Source organism: Mytilus galloprovincialis, chromosome 8, assembly GCF_965363235.1.
Source record: "Mytilus galloprovincialis chromosome 8, xbMytGall1.hap1.1, whole genome shotgun sequence".
Taxonomy (NCBI): Eukaryota; Metazoa; Mollusca; class Bivalvia; order Mytilida; family Mytilidae; genus Mytilus; species Mytilus galloprovincialis.
Window position 1 is genome coordinate 56,585,028 of NC_134845.1, and position 20,676 is coordinate 56,605,703.

Consider the following 20,676-nt stretch of genomic DNA (forward strand, 5'->3'; position numbering starts at 1 on the left):
TCTTGACCTGATGAACAATTTAACCCCCATGTCAGATTTGCTCTTAATGCTTTGGTTTTTGAGTTATACGCTAAAACCTGCATTTTACCCCTATGTTATATTTTTAGCCATGGCGGCCATCTTGTTTGGTTGACCGGGTCACCGGACACATTTTTAAAACTAAATACCCCAATGATAATTGTGGCCAAGTTTGGATTCATTTAGCCCAGTAGTTTCAGAGGAGAATATTTTTGTAAAAGATTACTAAGATTTACGAAAAATGGTTAAAAATTAACTATAAAGGGCAATAACTCCTAAAGGGGTCAACTGACCATTTCGGTCATTTGACTTATTTGTAAATCTTACTTTGCTGAACATTATTGCTTTTTAAAGTTTATCTGTATCTATAATAATATTCAAGATAATAAACCAAATAGTAAAATTTCCATATAATTACCAATTCAGTGGCAGCAACCCAACAACGGGTTGTCCGATTCATCTGAAAATTTCAGAGCAGATAGATCTTGACCTGATGAACAATTTAACCCCCATGTCAGATTTGCTCTTAATGCTTTGGTTTTTGAGTTATACGCTAAAACCTGCATTTTACGCCTATGTTCTATTTTTAGCTATGGCGGCCATCTTGTTTGGTTGACCGGGTCACCGGACACGTTTTTTAAACTAAATACCCCAATGATGATTGTGGCTAAGTTTGGATTAATTTGGCCCAGTAGTTTCAGAGGAGAAGATTTTTGTAAAAGATTACTAAGATTTACGAAAAATGGTTAAAAATTAACTATAAAGGGCAATAACTTTTAAAGGGGTCAACTGACCATTTCGGTCATGTTGACTTATTTGTATATCTTACTTTGCTGAACATTATTGCTGTTTACAGTTTATCTGTATCTATAATAATATTCAAGATAATAAACCAAATAGTAAAATTTCCATAAGATTACCAATTCAGGGGCAGCAACCCAACAACGGGTTGTCCGATTTATCTGAAAATTTCAGGGCAGATAGATCTTGACCTGATGAACAATTTAACCCCCATGTCAGATTTGCTCTTAATGCTTTGGTTTTTGAGTTATAAGCCAAAAAATGCATTTTACCCCTATGTTCTATTTTTAGCCATGGGGGCCTTGTTTTTTTATGAAATGGGAATTAAAACACAAACTTTATTCTAGATGCCCTAGGAATCAATCAGATGAAGTTTGGTTTGAATTGGTTCAGTAGTTTCAGAGGAGAAGATCTTTGAAATAGTTTACGACGACGACGACGACGGACGGACGACGACGGACGCCAAGTGATGGCAAAAGCTCACATTTATAAATTGGTCAAATTGGTATTGGTAACGAGAGACAAATGCGTTTTCCGAATGAAGTTACTTTGGATGATGGAACTAGATATACTAAATGGAAAAGTAGTTTTCATAGTTTATTAAACATGTTCAACCCAAATGTAGATGCAACAGATTATAATAAGGTTGAAAATTGTATTCTAAAAGAAAATATTATTTGTATTGATTTAGATAAGTAAATTACTATTGATGAGGTTCATAAAGTTGTAATGAATGCAAAAAATTGTAAAATTGCAGGAATTGACCTTATTCAAGCTGAATTTTGTAAAAATATCTTTATTATTTCTATTTTACATAAATTATTTAACTTATGTTTCAGTTCTGGTAATGTACCAAATATATGGAATAAGGGAATTATAACCCCAATACCAAAATGTTCTACATCAGATCCTAGAGACCCCTTATCTTATAGGGGCATAACTCTAGCCCCATTCACATACAAGATGTATTATAGTATTTTAAATGAAAGATTAGTCAAATGGTTAGATGAAGGCAAAAGTATAATTGATCATATAAGCACTATAACATCAATAATAGAAACCAGGAAAAAGTGTAAATTGTCAACATATGTAGCTTTTATAGATTTTAAGAAAGCATATGACCCAATTAATAGAGTTTTTTTGTTTAACAAACTGGAAAATTTAGGTATTAGTTCAAAATTTATGTATTCTTTAAAAGCTTTAAACTCTAATGTAGAATGTAGTGTACGTATTAATGGTAATATGACTGAATGGTTTAATGTTGATTCTGGATTGAAACAAGGTTGTGTTTTATCATCTATAATGTTTAATATATATATAAATAATTTGGTTGAGGATATTAATGCTTTGAATATTGGTATTAACATAGATGAAGAAAAATTAGCTATATTGTTATATGCTGATGATGTTATTTTAATGGCAGAGAATGAAGAAGATTTGCAAAAAATATTGAATGTGCTTAATACATGGTGTCTCAACAATGAGCTGATAGTTAATATAAATAAATCTAAGATCATGCTTTTAGAAATCCAGCTGTTTTACAAACTAAATGTACTTTTTCTATTGGTGGTAATGGTTTGGAATGTGTAAAAAGTTACCAATATTTAGGCTTATTACTGACTGAATTTTTAGATTATCAGTTAATGGCTAAGGCAGTAGCGAAGTCAGCCAGTAGAGCATTAGGATTATTAATTGTAAAGAGTAAAACGCATGGTGGTTTCCAGCACAAAAATTTTTCGAAGCTGTATGATACAATGGTATGGTCAGTTATTAGTTATGGTGCAGGTATTTGGGGAACCAGAGACTTTTCCTGCATAAATGCAGTCCAAAACAGGGCCATGAGATTTTTCATGGGGGTTGGCAAATACACTCCAAATGATACCATAGCAGGTGATATGGGCTGGAAACCTCCATGCGTTAAACAATGGTCAAGTGTCTTGAGACATTGGGCTAGGTGTTCCATAATGGACCCACACAGGATAAATTTAAAAAAAATTTAAGTGGTCTATACGAAAGTGTAATACTAGAATTAAAAACTGGAGCTTTAGAGTTATAGAAATGTTAAAATTGTATAATTATGAGCAATATTGTAATTTTGAATTAAATGTATTGAACAAAAATTGTATTAAACAAATTGAAGAAGATGTATTTGATAATTTTAAATCAAATCGGTGTACAAGAGTTGGTCCATATGCAGAGGGAAGTAAATTGAGGACTTACAAATTGTTTAAAAATAACTATTGTACTGAAAATTATTTGCAAAATATTATGTCATTGAAAAACAGAAGTTCATTTGCTAAATTTAGATGTGGGGTAGCTCCACTAAAAATAGAAACTGGAAGATATGAAAGGAAAGAAGTCCACGAGAGGACATGTTTTAACTGTAGCTCTATTGTTGAAGATGAACTACATGTCATTTTAAAATGCCCATTGTATGTGGATCTAAGACAAATCATGATACATGAAGCGGTACATTTTAATGAAAATTTTAACCTTTTATCAGATAATGAAAAATTTATATTTTTATTTAGTAATGGCAATGTTGCTGCTATAGTTGCCAAAACCTGCAACAATATTTTATTAAGAAGAAATAGTATTTTATTTCACTAGTTCTTAATGAAACAAATGTTTTAATATCATTTAGTAAAAATGTATATTGTGAATTTTAATTATAAATTGTAAAAATATGTTTATATGTATATAATACAATGTATATCGTAAAAGTCTCTCATAAATCTTTTTAAGATTGGTACATGCAATGCAAATGTTTTAATGTTTTAAATCTATGTATGTGAATCTCATTTTATGTTTGTATGTGGTGAGAATATAAAAAAATATTGAATCTGAATCTGAATCTTTATAAAAATAAATAAAAAATAAATTTTGGATATAGAAATAAACATGTTTCTCTTACAATTGATATCGAATAACTTGTTATACATATACAATAAACAATCCTTAAACTGTTTTTCTGCCAACCTTTAAAAACCAAGGGTCGGTTTATGTTTGCATTAGAGCAGAGCAAGATATCAACAGTCTATTCCGTTCATAGTTTATGTGCATTTTTCTAATTTCTTGTGTTTACTTTCTTTCATTTGATAATAAAGTTGCCAATAAATAATTCTAACATTGACACATTGCTCAGATAATGTCAAGAAGTAATTTTATATATATGTTCACTTTTCACTTATTTGGCACTATTTTAAGGAATCAATATATATGTTTAGCTGCAATATGCTACCTAAAATTTGGTAAACTATTACCTGGTAGGCTCAAAATAAACTTTTCATAGATATCAGGATTAAATTTTGTATTTACGACAGACGTGGTGTTTCGTCTACAAAAGACTCATCAGTGACGCTCGAATCCAAAAATGTTATAGGCTAAATAAAGTACGAAGTCGTCTGAATATACCATAAACTTACAATAGGTAAGGAACCATCGCTCTCTTATGACACATTCAGGTGGGTTTTTTTGCACGAGAGAGAGAATCAGAGAAAGATTCGTAAATTGTTATAAGTTGTGGTCGACAAAATTTGTATTTTTTTTAAAACTTTGAATTAACGAAATGTGCGTTATTTTTCTATTTTTATACCTATTTTTACTCTTTCCACGCATTTAGCTGTTTAACAAATGTTTAATGTAATCTAAGACTTAATAAAATATTAACCGTAACTCCATAAAAATTACTAAATCATGCCATGGTAGAAAAGAGAGAGATGTTTGATATAAACTTATAACTAATAAACATTATTTTATAGATACACTATCATAGTAGTTATATTTATACAAAATATCTCATGCTTGTTCTTTAGTTTTATTTTTTGCAATGTCTTTGAAAGTACTATCTACAGTTGTGGTTGGTCTACGTAACTTAGCATATACTTAGTACATTTAATTTGCAAGAATAGCAAAGGAGTTTTGATACATCTTATACATCCTTAGATACATCATCTGTATTTGGATTAAAAGATGGACGAAAAATACCAGAGGAACAGTCAAACTCATAGATTCATTAAATAACACTATATCTTATATCTTATAATCATTATACCTAGTTATAAATGTAATAGCGCAACTGTTTTACTTAACGCATATTAAATATTATTTTACAGTTTTGAGTCATATATTTTTATGACATTTTAATGTTTTTATCTATGTTCCATATGTTATGTTATGCATTTTTCATGTAAAGATCAAACACTATGATTTAAAAAAAAAATTCATCCATAAGGGTAAAATAATTTTGAAACATGTTCCTTACACATTACGAGTATTTTCTTACCACAACAGTTACCAAAATATCCATTGTGGCATTTACATTTCCCTGAATCAAGGACACCATTAACACATCGTGGTGCGCAAATTTCTCTAATAATTAGATCTTCCTCTGTTATATAAAAGAATTTGAGGCATTCTGGTTTGGGCATATTTCCACAACACACCAAGGTGTAGCGACTCCTAGACATATTACAATCATGTTCAAAACATTTTGTCCATGGCATTTTAATTGTGGTTTCACAAAGATTGCTTCCACTTCCACATTCATTCAAAGTTTCAGAAACATTGATAAAATTTATAAAAATGAATGATAAATAAATTTTGGAAAAATAAATAAACATGTTTCTCTTACAATCGATACTGTATATCTAGTTATACATACATATACGGCGCTTACACATGTTCGTTTACTTCATTTCTTATCAACCCTTAAAAAATCAGGGTCGATGTATGATTGCATTAAAGCAGAGCAAGGTTAAGAGATCAAAAGCATATTCTCCTTTTTGATTTATGTGCATCCTTTTACGTTTCATGCTTACTTTATTTTCGTCAGATTTCAAAAATCCTAATAAATAGTTTTAACATTGACACATAGTTACGATAATGTCAATAGGACAATTGTTTGTTTCAAGTTTTGCACTCAAGTGATACTATCTTACGAAAACCCATTTATGTGTTTAGCTGCAATATGTAATCTTTGACTAGTTTTTGATTCCCTTACATCTTACCACAACAGTTACCAGCATATCCTTGGTAGCATTTACATTTTCCATATTCATAAAACCCATTAACACATCGGGGTGTGCATGGTTCTTTTATTATCAAGTCTTCATCCGTTATATTACAGACTTTGTAGCATTCTGTTTTATGTATATTTCCACAACACCGCAAAGTGTATCTCATTCTTGTTGAATTACAATTGTGTCTGAAACATTTGGTCCACGGCATTCTCATTGTGATATCACAAAGATTTGTTCCAATTCCACATTCATTTAAACAGTAAGAAATATAAATAAAATTTATAAAAAGTAAACATAACTTGCTCATGTTTTTCTCTCAGCATTACTATCGAAATTATAATTCAGAATTTTTTCATACCAGAGCAAATCTAAAAACGATATATATTTGCATAAGAACAAAAAGCGAGATTAAATGTTTGGTGAATTTGAAAATTTATGTGCAGTATCGTTAACCTTTTGTGTGTACCTTCTTTCATAAGACATGTTAGATACAAAGTTGATAATAAATAGTTCTAACATTGACACATTGTTAAGATAATGTCAAGAGGATATTTTATTTATTTTCACTTTTGCTCTCATTTGACATGATCTTAAGAAGACCAATATATGTGTTAACCAATATATAACACAAAACTTGTAAAACGATTTATCGTTACATTAAAAAGATTACTTTGAATATACATTATACTGTGATCGAAGATTGGGGACTTGTTTCTATTATGAAACTTCCTGGTGTTCTTAGGGTTTCGGTATTCATTGGCTAGGATACAGATAGAGAAAGCTTTGAATATCACAATACATTATGGGCGACAAAACTCTTATCATAATTCGTTTATAATGACGTACTAAAACTTATTTTTTTTATAACTGATGTTAAAATATACACAATCCAATTCCTCTAGAACACAAAGGGAGAAGGATACAATTAATGTCAATAACAGTGGTGTCCTCTCTATGAGGTTTCGGATTATACATGTTAAAAGTTGCGTTAAATGAAACATTTACCATGTTTACCTACTCCTATTAAATAGCAATGTTAAAAGTCTAAATAATGCATAAAGTGTTTTAAATTATAAAATTAAAAATAAAAGACGCGAGTTTTCAAATTTCATTAAAAGAGCTAGGACAAAACTGTCAACGGACATTTATTCGAAATACTATCATTTGACTCTGTTGACTTAATGTCCTTTGACAGTTTGTAAGGTCACTTCATTTGAATAGCTTGTATTCAATCAGTTAAAAGAAAAATGGTTTCAAATCACAATGAATCATTTTAGTTATTCAATTTATTTCCTCCAATGCGCAATAATGAATTCCTTTGGCTTATAATACATTAAGGTTGTATTGTTCTGACGATTCAGTCTCGTTGAAATCTCGTTCTGAAATTATTTCCAAAACATGTGATACAAGTGGAAAATATTAATGAATTTTAAAAATATTATAATCAAAAATAACTCTGCGAAAATTTGTGTATTTAATAGTTTTTGAGTTATCCAGTTTTCAAATTTTACGACCAATCAGGTTAGTTTTGCTAGGCGAAATTTTGAGAAAATGGGTGAGGGGTACAACAAATGATTTTACAAGAATCATGTACATCACACATCATTTTTGTCTTTTCAAATTTCTTAGATATGTATTTTTTTCAAGCATTTATAACAAACAAATTGACAGCATGGTAAATTTTACACATAAAAGCATCAAAATATGATAAAACTTTCTTATATTAACACCTACCTATACTTTTTTTTAAAGTTAAATCTATTCAGATTGGTGCATAGCATCTTTATTGAACGTATGAGAAAAAGTTTAATTGTGGAACTGTAATTTTTTTCACGATAATAGCCCAAAAAAGGTTAATATTGATGAAAAATTGGAAAATCATCAAAAATTTGGTATTTTCAAAGGGTCTTAGCAACAAAATAAGTGCACCACCATATGATTTTTTTCTTCTTTAACTATTTTTTGACAGTCTTGTTAACCAAAAAATCCGGTTAAGAAAAAAAAAGTTTAATTCTAGACATTTTTGGCCTTTTATAATATAACATTTCTACCGACGTTATTAATTCGAATGTGCATTCTTTAAATAGGCATTATAGACAGGTATGATTGAGAGATTTTATATATTATGTAAGTTTAAATTTATTTAATAGAACAGTTGTTAACCACTATGCATGTTGCTCTGGAAAAAAACTTGATATCATGTTTTAAACAGAAAATAAAAAATATGAATTTTTTTCGTTTCAGTATTGTTATGCCGAAGTGAATGCTGCAGGAGCTCCAGGACAAACTTCCTATAACTTGGGATGCAAAAAAGTTCTGGTAAGTCAATTAGAAGGCATGATAAGTACGAGGAGTTATTTTTTCATAATGCTTGTATGTGTTCTTTCAATGGTATTTGGACTATTAATCATCTTTATAAAGCTGACCTTCCAAAGTTTTCTGCACTACCAGGGTCGAGTTACTTTAGTACAAGATGCAAATATGCCGAACAAAATGCTTTATCAAAATTGGGTTGTTAATTCTCCTGTATTTTTTTTACCAGACATGTGCAGCACTATCTGGAGGAACTATTCCAGTGGTAGGGAAGAGACACGAGAATGCTAGATCAATAGATTCTAATAGGAAAAGACAGACAATGGCTGAATGTAACCGATGTTGTTCTAGCAACAACTGTAACAACAAACTCTGTCATATTGATTGTAAGTTTATTTTTGGAGTAGGTTCCTACAAATATACTAGTAGGCAAAAGGTAGTATACTGCTGTTCAAAACATAGACATTGCACTGCAACTAAACAAACGCCAACGGTCACAGAAACAGACTTTATGATAACATCTGCTAACATTCCTGACATAAAGAAATGTCTGTACCAAGTCGGGAACTTGATAATTGTTTTCTATTCGATTTAAGTATTGGAGCTTTTGATTATGTCATCCGTCAAGTATTTTACTTGCTGTTCGGTATTTTTGTTATATTTCTTTTTGTTATATTAAGTTTTTAATACTCATCTTCACTAATGCATAAATTGCAAATTACTTTGGTTGTACATATTGGTTCGACTGATATTTCTGTTTAGAAACACTTTAAAAAAAACAGCTGATACCTTAAAATATATTTTCTATAAGACTTATTTTGGACACCTTGGATAATATTTAAATTCACATTATGCAATAGAAATTCAGTACAGGATGCTGAAAGTGTATTTTATTTTGTTTTTAATATGATTTCATGATTTAAACCCACTTACTGCATATCATGGGACTTCGTGTTAGATTTTTAACTCATTGTTAATCATCTCCTCCTGGACGTAGGCCTAAAACATTTTATTTGTGCAAGAAAACACAATACAAAAATATAACACGCAATAGCGGCAAAACTGGTCATTCGTTATGTAATTTTGTTTTTTGGTTTCTTAATTTGTTAAATTTTCTTGAGAAGCAACTATTTTATGTTGCTTAGGTGACATCGAAGAGGATTGGACAAGCATAATGTCAAACATTACTATCATTTCATTCTTATATGTTGTATTTGGTCCCCCCTTTTTCAAGCAAACGGTTTAAAAGAATTATCGCTACAACTTCTATGACGACTTGAAACAAATTTTCTATCCTGTTTTTTCCCACAAAATGGTTGTTACTGAATACTTTCAAATTCCGCCAAGGCTTCAAATCTACAGAGATAAATTTGTTAGCTACTTAGTCAAGATATTAACTATGGTAATTGTACAAAGCCCGTATATATTGGAATGTATAAAGGTACTTATATTCAAATTTGTTTAATCATAACAGCACCAAATGCACCAAATCCAACCGTTCCCGGAAGTAGCAGCACTTATGTCAGATTAGTTGGAGGGGGTAATCCATATGAAGGAAGAGCAGAAGTGTTTCATAGTAATGTATGGGGAACAATTTGTGATGATTACTGGACACCAGAGGATGCTGCTGTTGTCTGTGGGATGTTGGGATACAGCAGGTATGACGAGTATTACAGAATAAAGAATAATGGGCCAAAAAAATAAGAAATATAGAACAATAGACATGAATAAAGATAAGGGAATGTTGTGAATCGGATATATAGAATAACGTTGAGAATAAATAAAGAATATAGAGAAATGGTAAAAATAGATATAAAATGGAGAAAATATGTACTGAAATGTTAAAGAAATAAGAGGGATTCTCAATCAAGTACTTCGGATATATCTCCTATGAACAAGGTGTCATTGCTTTGTTTGAAACCATGTACTGTATATTATCTTACCTCCTATACATTTTCAGGAATACGATTGGTTAAAAGCGTCCGCGTGCAAACCGTGTATATTTGATATTAGGTTAGTAGGGAGGCGGGGCTTATCTCATACACGGTTAGTAGTGGAGTTACGTCCCTTTATATTCCTTATAAGGTAAGAAGGGGGCGGGTCTTATTTCATACACGGTTAGTAGTGGTGTTATGTCCCTTTATAAAAAACAAAACGGTACTGAGAAAAAATCTTAAAAGTTTCAACAGACGAAGAAATTGATGATTAAGATTGAAATAAGTTCACAAAACACCTTTAAACCTTACAAGTCGTTATTGTTGGCATCTGTTTTTGTAGGATCAATGGAAGTATTTTCTTAGTGCTAACAGTATTGAAGACTTGCTTATTTTGAGAATCACTAGTCTTAATTTCACACGTTAAGATAGTCGGTAAGATAAATTCGTTACATAGTGTGCTAGTGACGTAATACGGTATATATGGGGTCAGTAAATTCCATATGGGGATTCGAGCTTCGCTCTCACCCCATATGGAATTTACTGACCCCATATATACCGTATTAGGTCACTAGCACACTATGTAACTAATAATCTTATCGAGACATCTGTCTATTGATTCAGACCAACAGTTGCCATTTTGATGTCTTCTTGTCATTTTGTCCATGTCTTCATTCATCATAACCTAAATTTACATTTCTGGAATGATGTGTTTGATGACGTCAGATATTAGTAGTTCTCTTTATAGCTTTTTTATATTCTTTTAAAAATGATGAGAAGAAAGTCTGATTTTTTATTTAATTCCACTGTTTATATTCAATTTTATAGTTTACTCAATATTTGATTGTTTGAGACGTGTCTTCGAACAAATCTCCATATTGTCCTCTGAGTATCATATTTCGCTATACAATATTGGGACAATATCGTGCAACGTTACCATAGTTATTACACGTGTTTAATGTACATAACGTTTTGAACTTTTTTTTAATACCAATAACAAAAATCATTATCGTGTTCAAATTTATTTCAGACGTTAAAACAAATAGACTTATAATTGACTTTCGAACCGTCCTGTTTATTTATGTGTATGTCGTGTTTAGTTGTAAAACAAATGGATAAGACAACAATGTATGCACACTTATATTGTATGTTAAGGTAGTAAACAAAGCATATGCAGTGGGGAAAAAACATTAATTTCTCTTGGCCTCGGGAGATATGAAGATTTGCTCACACACGAAAAATCATATTTTGTTCGAGCAAAACCCTCGTGAAATATGAATATTCTTAGGTGAACAAATATCCGTATCTTCGGGACGGGAAATAAATTTATAACAGCTCCCAAATATGATTTTCATGATAAAAGCACACTTTTTTATTATTTCTAATTCTAGATGAGTTCTAATCATTATTCGTCAGTTTTTGTTCGATCGACATATTAAACAATTGATCAATGACTTTATTTTAGAGAGGGTTCCGTATCGGTTCCAAATCACGGGTTTGGATCTGCACCTAGTTTTGCCCATATTTGGATGGATAATGTCACATGTTCTGGATTTGAAAACAACATAGACCAATGTCAGTTCGCTGGATGGGGAATACATGACTGCAGACACGGAGAAGATTCTGGAATAGAGTGTTCATCAGGTATACATTATCAACAGACATGAGAATATACATGGGAGACAACCTAAAACAAACTTTAAGTTGAATAAAGTCAGACGCCAACAAAGATCAAAACAAAACAAATATATTATAACTGTCCAACACCAGTTTAAAAAACATTTTACACAGCATTCATTAAACAACCCGAACCCTTAAATGTAATGTTTATTAAGCTTAAGTTGTAACTGCCCGTTAGTCAAAAAATGTTTAGACGAATGATGTTTTTCTCTTTAAATTTTTTGCCCTCTAAAACGTTTAATACTTTTGACGTTCGAAATGAATATCAATAAGTTTATATGATGAAAAGAATTCACGAGACGTCTGTTACCGAAGCATTTTTTTCTTCCTTATTGTGCAACAGTGTGTGTGTGTATGTATAAGATCAGAAAAATAAGTCTTAAAATTGCACTCCCAAAAGCTATGGTATCCTCCATTATTCCAAAAATATCAGGTACATGTAACGGATAAATATATGCTAAAAATTATAACAACACTCATTATTACCGTGTTTACGTTGAAACTTTTAGCCAGAACACTTTAGATACTAAGTATTTAACACGTCCTGTGTACATATATTCCGATACATTTTATTGACAAAAAAAATAAGTAACGTTTGGCCAGAACGCTTTATATACTTAGAATTTTACACGTCTGGTGCACATTTATTTACGAAAAAGAAATTGCCAATGAGACAAAATTAAGAACTACTTAAAATTTGTATGTGTATGAGTCAGGTAGGAAGTGTAAAAAAATATTAATCTGTTATATTTTGTTGTACTTTTTTGTAGCGAGCAGTGAAGATAATATAATATTCGTACTTGATATAAACAGAGGTGGTGCCATTTACAGGATGAACCTTCATACATTGAGTTATGTGCAAATACCAATCAACAGACTGTATACACCAACGGCCATAGATTATGAGGCCACAGAGGGCAGAATATATTTTGTCGATCCCAGACTACAGCAAATTGTTAGCGTTCATTTCAGTGGGACCGATATTCGAGAACTAAAACAACTCGATAGTAGTAAGTTTTCTCCTCCTTTAAATATCTTAAAGATTTCTATGCCTAAATGTTTGAGAGATCTATCCTTCTCTAATTTAAGTGTATAAAAGTATATAACTTTATTTTTTATTTTTTCTTAAATTCTCAATTTTCATCTGAAATGAATTGACATTAAATTAATATGCATGAACCTTAAAATAAATTGTGCACAACTCCTTTGTGTGCAAATTAAACAGAATTAATTTATTTTTAAATACTTTTTAAGATGCTGATCTTGAAAAAATTGAAGTTGACCCTCTTAACCGGATATTGTTTTACGCTGATACCGGAAACAACCAGATTGCATCTCTGCGATTGGATGGAACAAACTTCAAGGTCGTCATTGGTAGTGGTTTGGATGAACCAAGAGATGTTGTTCTTGACCCCAGAAAACAGTAAGTCCATTATTCTCTTATAACTGGAGGACATATACTTTACCAGTGATCCCTCTCAATTTATAGTTGGAAATATATGAAAAGTTGTATGGGATTTTAGTCGTATTATGCCTTTTTAATGCAGTGATCATTCCAATTTTACTTGATTAAAGTGGTTTATCTAGCTATAAAACCAGGTTTAATCCACCATCTTCTACATGAGAAAATGCCTGTACAAAGTCAGGATTATGACAGTTGTTATACATTCGTTTGATGTGTTTGAGCTTTAGATTTTGCCAAGGGACTTTCCGTTTGAATTCGGAGTTCAGTATTTTTGTGATTTAAGCAACATATGCATGGTTATCTATGGCATAGATATTCCATTACGATCATCCAACTTGGGAAATAAGGCACTCGTAAAACTTTCGATGAGAGGACTTTAGTTTTAACACTTCAATACGTTAATTTGTACGATAATTTCTTCCAGACAAGCCAAGTTAGACTTGATGAATTTAACATATACGGCCAATTGCTTTATCATTATTTTTTATTTTGATGAAAGATGTAAGATCAATTTCGTTCAGCTAAGTTATTCTTCGATTTGATTACTTTGTGGTCACTTCATTTTAAGTTAGGACTATTTTCAGTTGCACCTGTAGTTTTGCTTATGCACGTGCATGTCTTGATTTGAATGGAAGTACATAACTTGTTTTGAGTCACGAGGACAATATCGCGGTTACGACAACAGGACCATATCCGTGGTTATTTGTGGCATTGTTATTGTACGATTGAATTACATTTGCTGTCAATTCATATAAGGTTTCAAACAAATTATGATTATATTCTTTGACCTGTGCATTCCTTTCAGGCAGGTGTTTTGGTCAGATTGGGGATCAACACCAAAGATAGAAAAGGCTAATTACGATGGAACTGGCAGAACAACCATTGCTAACACTAATTTGAAATGGCCCAATGGAATGGCCATTGACTTTGATGGTACTATTAAGAAAATGTTTAAAATTTTTATTATTTGCTTTTAACAACGGAGGTTATTGTTGCTAAATAAATTTTTTTTGTACAATTAAATCTATATCCATTAATGGATTCAAATAACGTAAATATGTCTCTCAATATGAGAAAAATGAAAAATGTTTCCTATTCCCAGGTTGAGAATGAAGTGATTCCAATTTTAGACAAAAACGTAACCTTTTGAATTTTTTTACACACTTTAAAAAGCATTATTCTATAGTTGACACATTTTTAAATGAGGTTCTTAACAAAGTCACTATATATACTAGTTTTTTTTTTATTTACCTCAAGACGCGCGTTTCGTCTAAAAATTAAAAGACTAATCAGTGTAGTTTAAACATGTTTTATTTGCTTAAATGTGCAAAGGGGATGAGACACAAGTTAATCAGTGTCGCTCGAGTAAAAACAAATAACATCTTGTCGCGGAAGTAGAAAACGTCTCCATCTTTTGTTTACTATTCATACTTACAATAATATATATAAAAGGGCATAGTAGTATTAATTACTATTATTATTTACGTAGCGAACAAACTGTATTTTGTCGACGCTGGAACAGACAAGATTGAAGTGATGGGACTCGGTGGAGAGAACAGACAAACTATTTACACAGAAACCGGATCTCATTTCTTCGCTCTCTCCCTTTATCAACAATATATATACTATACCGATTGGACAAAACAGTGAGTGATGTATTCGAAAACTATTCAACAAGTAACAAATTAACACATTTGCTCGCGAATGCTAGTTGTGCAAGTGTTAGTTGTCATTGTTGGTTTGTCACGAGTTGAGAATATTTTCCAAAGTTTTGATTCTTTAGATGGTAATTCATCTTAGTACATTGCCGTAATAGGGAAAAAATCTTGAAAAAAATACTTTTTATTTACTTTTAGTGTCTCAAAACGTTTAAATAAGAACATATTTATATCTAAAAATATTAGAGATAAGTGCGGAAAAGGAATGGAGAAAGAGGTGGCAAATGAAAAATAACATGAATAAAGAATAAAGAAAAATGGGATGTGAAAATAGAAACAATAGAAACAAAATGACACAAATTAAGGATACAGAAAATGAACAGAAATGATTATCACATGAATAAGACCGACATGTATTGTGGTGCTATTTTTTGTGTTGAAATTGTACAATTATTCAAATCATAAGTCGATTGATCTTTGTAGTACTGTAATGAGAATAAACAAAGATGGTACAGGAGCAACTCCTGTTGGTCCAAGAGGATTCAGAGAATTAGCTGACATTAGAATTCATAAATATGGCTATGGACTTCCAGGTCAGTAAAGGTTCATTCATTCACAGCTTATTGAAATTACATCAATATCATACAGAGAAAAAACGCTAAATGGTTATTCTTTAAGATTCAAAATTGGCGTACAGTCATTTTTTTTTTTATCTTTGAAACGTAAGTTCTCGAGAAAACATAATAGATTAAGAAGGCTTACATGATTATCATATTTGTTTTTCGTTAATTGTTTAATTGTTAATTGGAAATGATCAGGCCGTTATAATTTTGCTTTGAATTGTTGTTTAATACATTTATCATTTCGGGGCCTTTTATAGTGTGTTATGTGGTGTGTTTTTTTTTCATTGTTAAAGACTGAAAGTAGGCCTATAGTTGTTTAATTCTACGTCATTTGGTTTCTGGTGGATAGTTGTCACAATGGCAATCAAACTAGATCATACATTTCTCATATTACAGACATTGTGTAGACACAAAGTCATTTTTGGATATTCCTATCAGATACGGTTCAGTATGTTTAGACATAGGTTTGCAGTCGATTTAACACTGGCTATTTTTTTCTTGAGGAAATGAGTACGTTCTTGTTTTTTTACACGCAAAAAGAACTACTAGAAAAACTGAACATTGCCACAATTAACCTATCTTATTTATATTCGACTTTTATACAAGTGAGAGGTTTAGTTAGCTATAAAACCAGGTTTATTCCAACATTTTCTACATCAGAAAATATATGTCACTAGTTAGAAATATGACAGTTTTTAATTATTTGTTTGATGTGTTTGAGCTTTTGATTTCGTCAATTCATTAGGAAATTTTCGTTTTGATTTTCCTCGAAGTTCGGTAATTTTATTATTTTTTCTTTTTGATTTGTTATAAGTTCTTAGTGGTTCTAGATTACCAACAGTGATTACGTCATACAATTCACTGAACATGACTTTTAGATTTGTCGTCAAGAACTGTTCAGATCAAAATTGCCTTTTTCCGTGTAAATTCTGTTTACCAGTAATATTCAAGATTTCAAACCATTCACTTTTGTTCTTTTTCTTTTAGGCGTTGCAACACATGCACCACTAGTTATTGATGAAAGCCATATGTTTGTTCGATTCATTGGAACTGGACAACACAACGAGGGTCTTGTTGAAGTATACGTCAATGGTGTTTGGGGAACTATTTGTGATGACGGCTGGACAAATACTGACGCAGGAGTTATATGTTCTATGATGGGATTTAGCAGGTATGATTTTATTGCGCCAGTCGCAAGTCGGGAGACTCTGGCCTTTGTTAGTCTTATATGGTTTTTTAAATGTAGGTCATTTATATGTTTTGGAGTTTATTGTGACGTCAATTTTTACTAAACTAATACACAATTTCATTAAGGGGCCACCTGAGGAACACCTCCGGCTGTGGGATTTCTCTCTGCGTTAAAGATTCGTTGGTTGCCTTTGGTTGTTGTTTGCTCTTTCGTTGAGTTGTTGTCTCTTAAATATATTCCCAATTGCCTTTCTCAATTTTATGCTATATAGCACTTTTATTCAATAAGTTTTACAAAACGTGGGACAACTAGCCAATGAGGTTTTGGGTAAATGTTTGCATGTATGCATTAAAGATGTTATCTACTTGGGCCACGATCATGCATATTGCTTATTAGTTGGTGAGGGAAGGTGAGCTGTTAGATGTTTCTAAAGGGAGTGAAAAAGTAAATCATTGGTGATATAAATTCTCCATTGTGTATATTAATGGTGAGCTAGTTTATCATGTTTGTTGATACATTGCAAAAGTTGAAACTCTTATTCTTAATAGAAAAAAGGGGCGTCGATTTATGATAGATATGGATACAATTATAGTTTTTGTACTGTATTCTTTGGTCTGAACTACCGTGTATCATCTCTGTTTGGAGCGATTGTAACACGATGTAAATCATAACATTGTCCAAAGATTGAAATTTCATTTTATAATAACACAAATATGTAAGTATGAGTAACTACAATATTCCTTTTTTGTGTAGTCAAAATGCCATTGCCTATGGTAATGCAACTTATGGATCTGACACCGATGTGCCTATCTATTTGGATGAAGTTAATTGCCAAGGAGGTGAAACACATATCGCACAGTGTACGCTTCCACAAGGATGGGCACTTCATGACTGTGATCACGACGAAGATGCTGGTGTCAAGTGTCAATATGGTATGTATAAAGCTTAATAAGTATTACGTAATTTAAAAGAGATGACTGGTACCCAGGGGACAAAAATTGAGACAAAAAAAACCAAGAGGCATACATTTTGACATACATAAAAGGGGACATTCGTAGCAAAAATTGTCAATCAAAGAGAGGTGAAAGATACCAAAATGATATTCAGACTCATAAGTCGAAAACAAACTGATAATGCTATAGCAAAAATGACAAAAAAAGACAATCAATAGTACAAATAGAATTAAAATATACCAAAATATTTAACGAGTGACCGAACATCACATGATTAGTTCACGAATGCGCATGAGTTAATTATCAGTGTTGTTTGGTCAGCGTTGAATATTTTTTCGATAAGTAATTCTTTTTATTATATTGACCATGTGCTTTTTAATGGAAACACAAGTAAAGTCTAGAATACAAGGAACGTTATCTTTTACTACGCATCCCCAAATCGTTTTGGTGCAACGTCATCTGAAAATTTGGACAACACCTATTGTTGTATGACGTCAGGGAAATAAAATAATCTCATTAATTTCACATTGAAATTATCAGTTTTTATTTCACTGGGAAATCAAGGTTATTGTCTTTTGTTTTACAAGTTCGACTGTAAATAAACGTTATAATATGAGATGAGCCATATTTTCATGTGTTTCAATTTCAACTAAATTTATGGAATTAAAAGTCTTATCATTATACAAATGTACTCTTTTTACTTGATAATATACGAGAAAAAGTCTGCAAATACCTCTATCTTTATTCTTTCTAGCTCAATATATTTTTTATGTATACGTCAATGCAATGTGACAGAAATTTGGTGACTAGAAAAGAAAAAAAAGAGACAATAACTTGTTCGCAGATTACAAATGTATAACTATTGCATTTTGTAAACATTTAACTTAGTGTTTTCATTACTTATCTTTACTTTTTTGTATATTGAATTTGCTTTTTTGAATTTTAATCTTATATTTATAGATCCAAACACATTGAATAATTTCATTTTATCGGCTGACGGATATATGCAAGAGATATACCGAATGGATATGGAAACCGGAAGCTATTCTGCCATTCCAAATCAAAACGTTTTCAATCCTGTGGCAATTGACTTCGACCCAAAGACACGCAAAGTGTTTTATTCAGACGTCAAACTGTCACAGCTAAGAAGCACAAACTTGGACGGTACTGGGATGAAGGTTCTTAAACAGTTGGGTTATGGTGAGTGATATTATAAAGTCGTTGCTGAAATTGGTGATAAAATATAATTTCCTACAGATTTGCCAAGAGTAATATTTCACTATATGCGAAATGTGCAAAATGTTGGTACGTCTCTCAACTATTAGCGTGGTTTTGTGGTTGGTTTTAAGAGTAATCGCAACATCAATTGCTTAATTTACTATGCAGCAAAGTCCCCACACAGAGATACAACTTCATTCTTTTGTGTCAACAAATACGATTTGGGACAGTCAATTAACGCGATATAAGAATTAGATTAGTCAGCAATGAGGACGCGAGTTCGAACTTCTCACATGGCAGGTGCGTTCCACTCCAATTTAAATTGTATAGAATTGTCAGTTTTTCTTCTGGCTTTCGGTTGTTCTCTGTTGGCCACGCTTGCTAAGTCCAACAGTAAAAAACTAAATACTACAATATAGCCAATGTAGTGGTAAAACTTGAGTTAAACGTCAACAATCAATCAATAGTTCAATACAATATACCCCCAATATCAAGAATCTTGTCGGGGAAAACCTGCAATGAATTACATTTACAAACCCTTCTCTCTTCTTATTTCACTTGCAAAACATCTTTATATCATATTGTCTCCTAGACAATAACAACATATTAGTTGTTATTTCATTATTTTTTTATTTTTTTTTTACATCTTATGTATTCAAATAATAGATCATATATAGATACTTTTTTTATAAAACTTTTAACAATATCATTAAATTCATTACATGACGTCACAAAGTATATCGGTTTTTAGATATTCTAAAAATACCCGTGCAATATGCTTTTTGCTTTGCAAATGCTTTTTGCTATCCGCCGATTTCTATCTACCTTCGAAAATATAGTTTAACATGTGACTATCCCTGAACGAATCAATTCAAATTAGTTAAAATATACGAATTAATAATATTAGATAATATTCCCCCCCCCCCCCAAACGATTTTTTTTTACTTTGAAGCGGTAAAAAACAATATTAATGATCACATATATTTTTCGCAGTTGCATGTATTGATAACAAGCAAACACGCACGATTACTAAGATTTGATAGGGAATCTCGTTTGTGACATACATAAAAGTATACTTCTTTGGTATTACAAAAGAGAGGCAGACGGTATGAAAGCGATATTCAAACTCAAATCGAAGAAAAACAGACAACCCCATGTCAAAAAAACCTATAAGATGGAAAACTAAAGGTTAAGCAGGACCCCAATTGCGTATACACACTTAATATAATATACTGGGTTACTATTTGTAAATTGCGCTTCTTTATAAAAAATGTAAATGATTATTTAATCTTAAAACAAATGACAAAAAGATGATAAATTTTTCATTATTTTCACTATCGAACGATCCAGAACATATACAAAAAAATAATTCAGAAAAATAACTTTAGAACGATCATTACATAATGCAATGTTTTTTTCCAACCTGGCTTCTACATTTGGTTAACCTTTGCATAATTTTCCCTTTTCTTCCATGCTGTTAGGTTATGGTTTAACGTAACACATTTTATTCATCTTATTTTCTTAAATTCTATATCGGAAAACTGATTCTTTCCAAATAGTTGTTTATCTATTCTAGCTGCCACTCCAGACGGTATTGCTGTTGATTCTACCCGTCAACGTTTGTATTATACCGACTATGGTAACGAACTTGTAGCTTACCTCGACCTTGGTAGCCTCACTCTGACAAATGTAACAACGACAGATGTTCACAACCCACGGGGTATCACACTTGATACACAAAACCAGTAAGAGAAACCATTGTTTCAAGTTTTTTTTAACTTTTCGTTGAAATTTTGTAACTTC

General features: G+C 31.5%; 1 protein-coding gene across 1 annotated transcript in view; it reads left to right on the forward strand.

Moving 5' to 3' along the window:
- Positions 1-20,676, forward strand: part of LOC143042250 (low-density lipoprotein receptor-related protein 2-like) — a 34,764-nt gene that overhangs the window by 7,940 nt on the left and 6,148 nt on the right. The window contains exons 4-16 of the mRNA XM_076214511.1: positions 8,085-8,159; positions 8,383-8,539; positions 9,628-9,811; positions 11,553-11,731; positions 12,538-12,777; positions 13,022-13,190; positions 14,038-14,165; positions 14,722-14,878; positions 15,374-15,483; positions 16,501-16,684; positions 17,456-17,634; positions 18,616-18,855; positions 20,450-20,618. Of these exons, the coding sequence (XP_076070626.1) occupies positions 8,085-8,159; positions 8,383-8,539; positions 9,628-9,811; positions 11,553-11,731; positions 12,538-12,777; positions 13,022-13,190; positions 14,038-14,165; positions 14,722-14,878; positions 15,374-15,483; positions 16,501-16,684; positions 17,456-17,634; positions 18,616-18,855; positions 20,450-20,618 (2,171 nt within the window). The remainder of the gene's footprint in view (positions 1-8,084; positions 8,160-8,382; positions 8,540-9,627; positions 9,812-11,552; positions 11,732-12,537; positions 12,778-13,021; positions 13,191-14,037; positions 14,166-14,721; positions 14,879-15,373; positions 15,484-16,500; positions 16,685-17,455; positions 17,635-18,615; positions 18,856-20,449; positions 20,619-20,676) is intronic.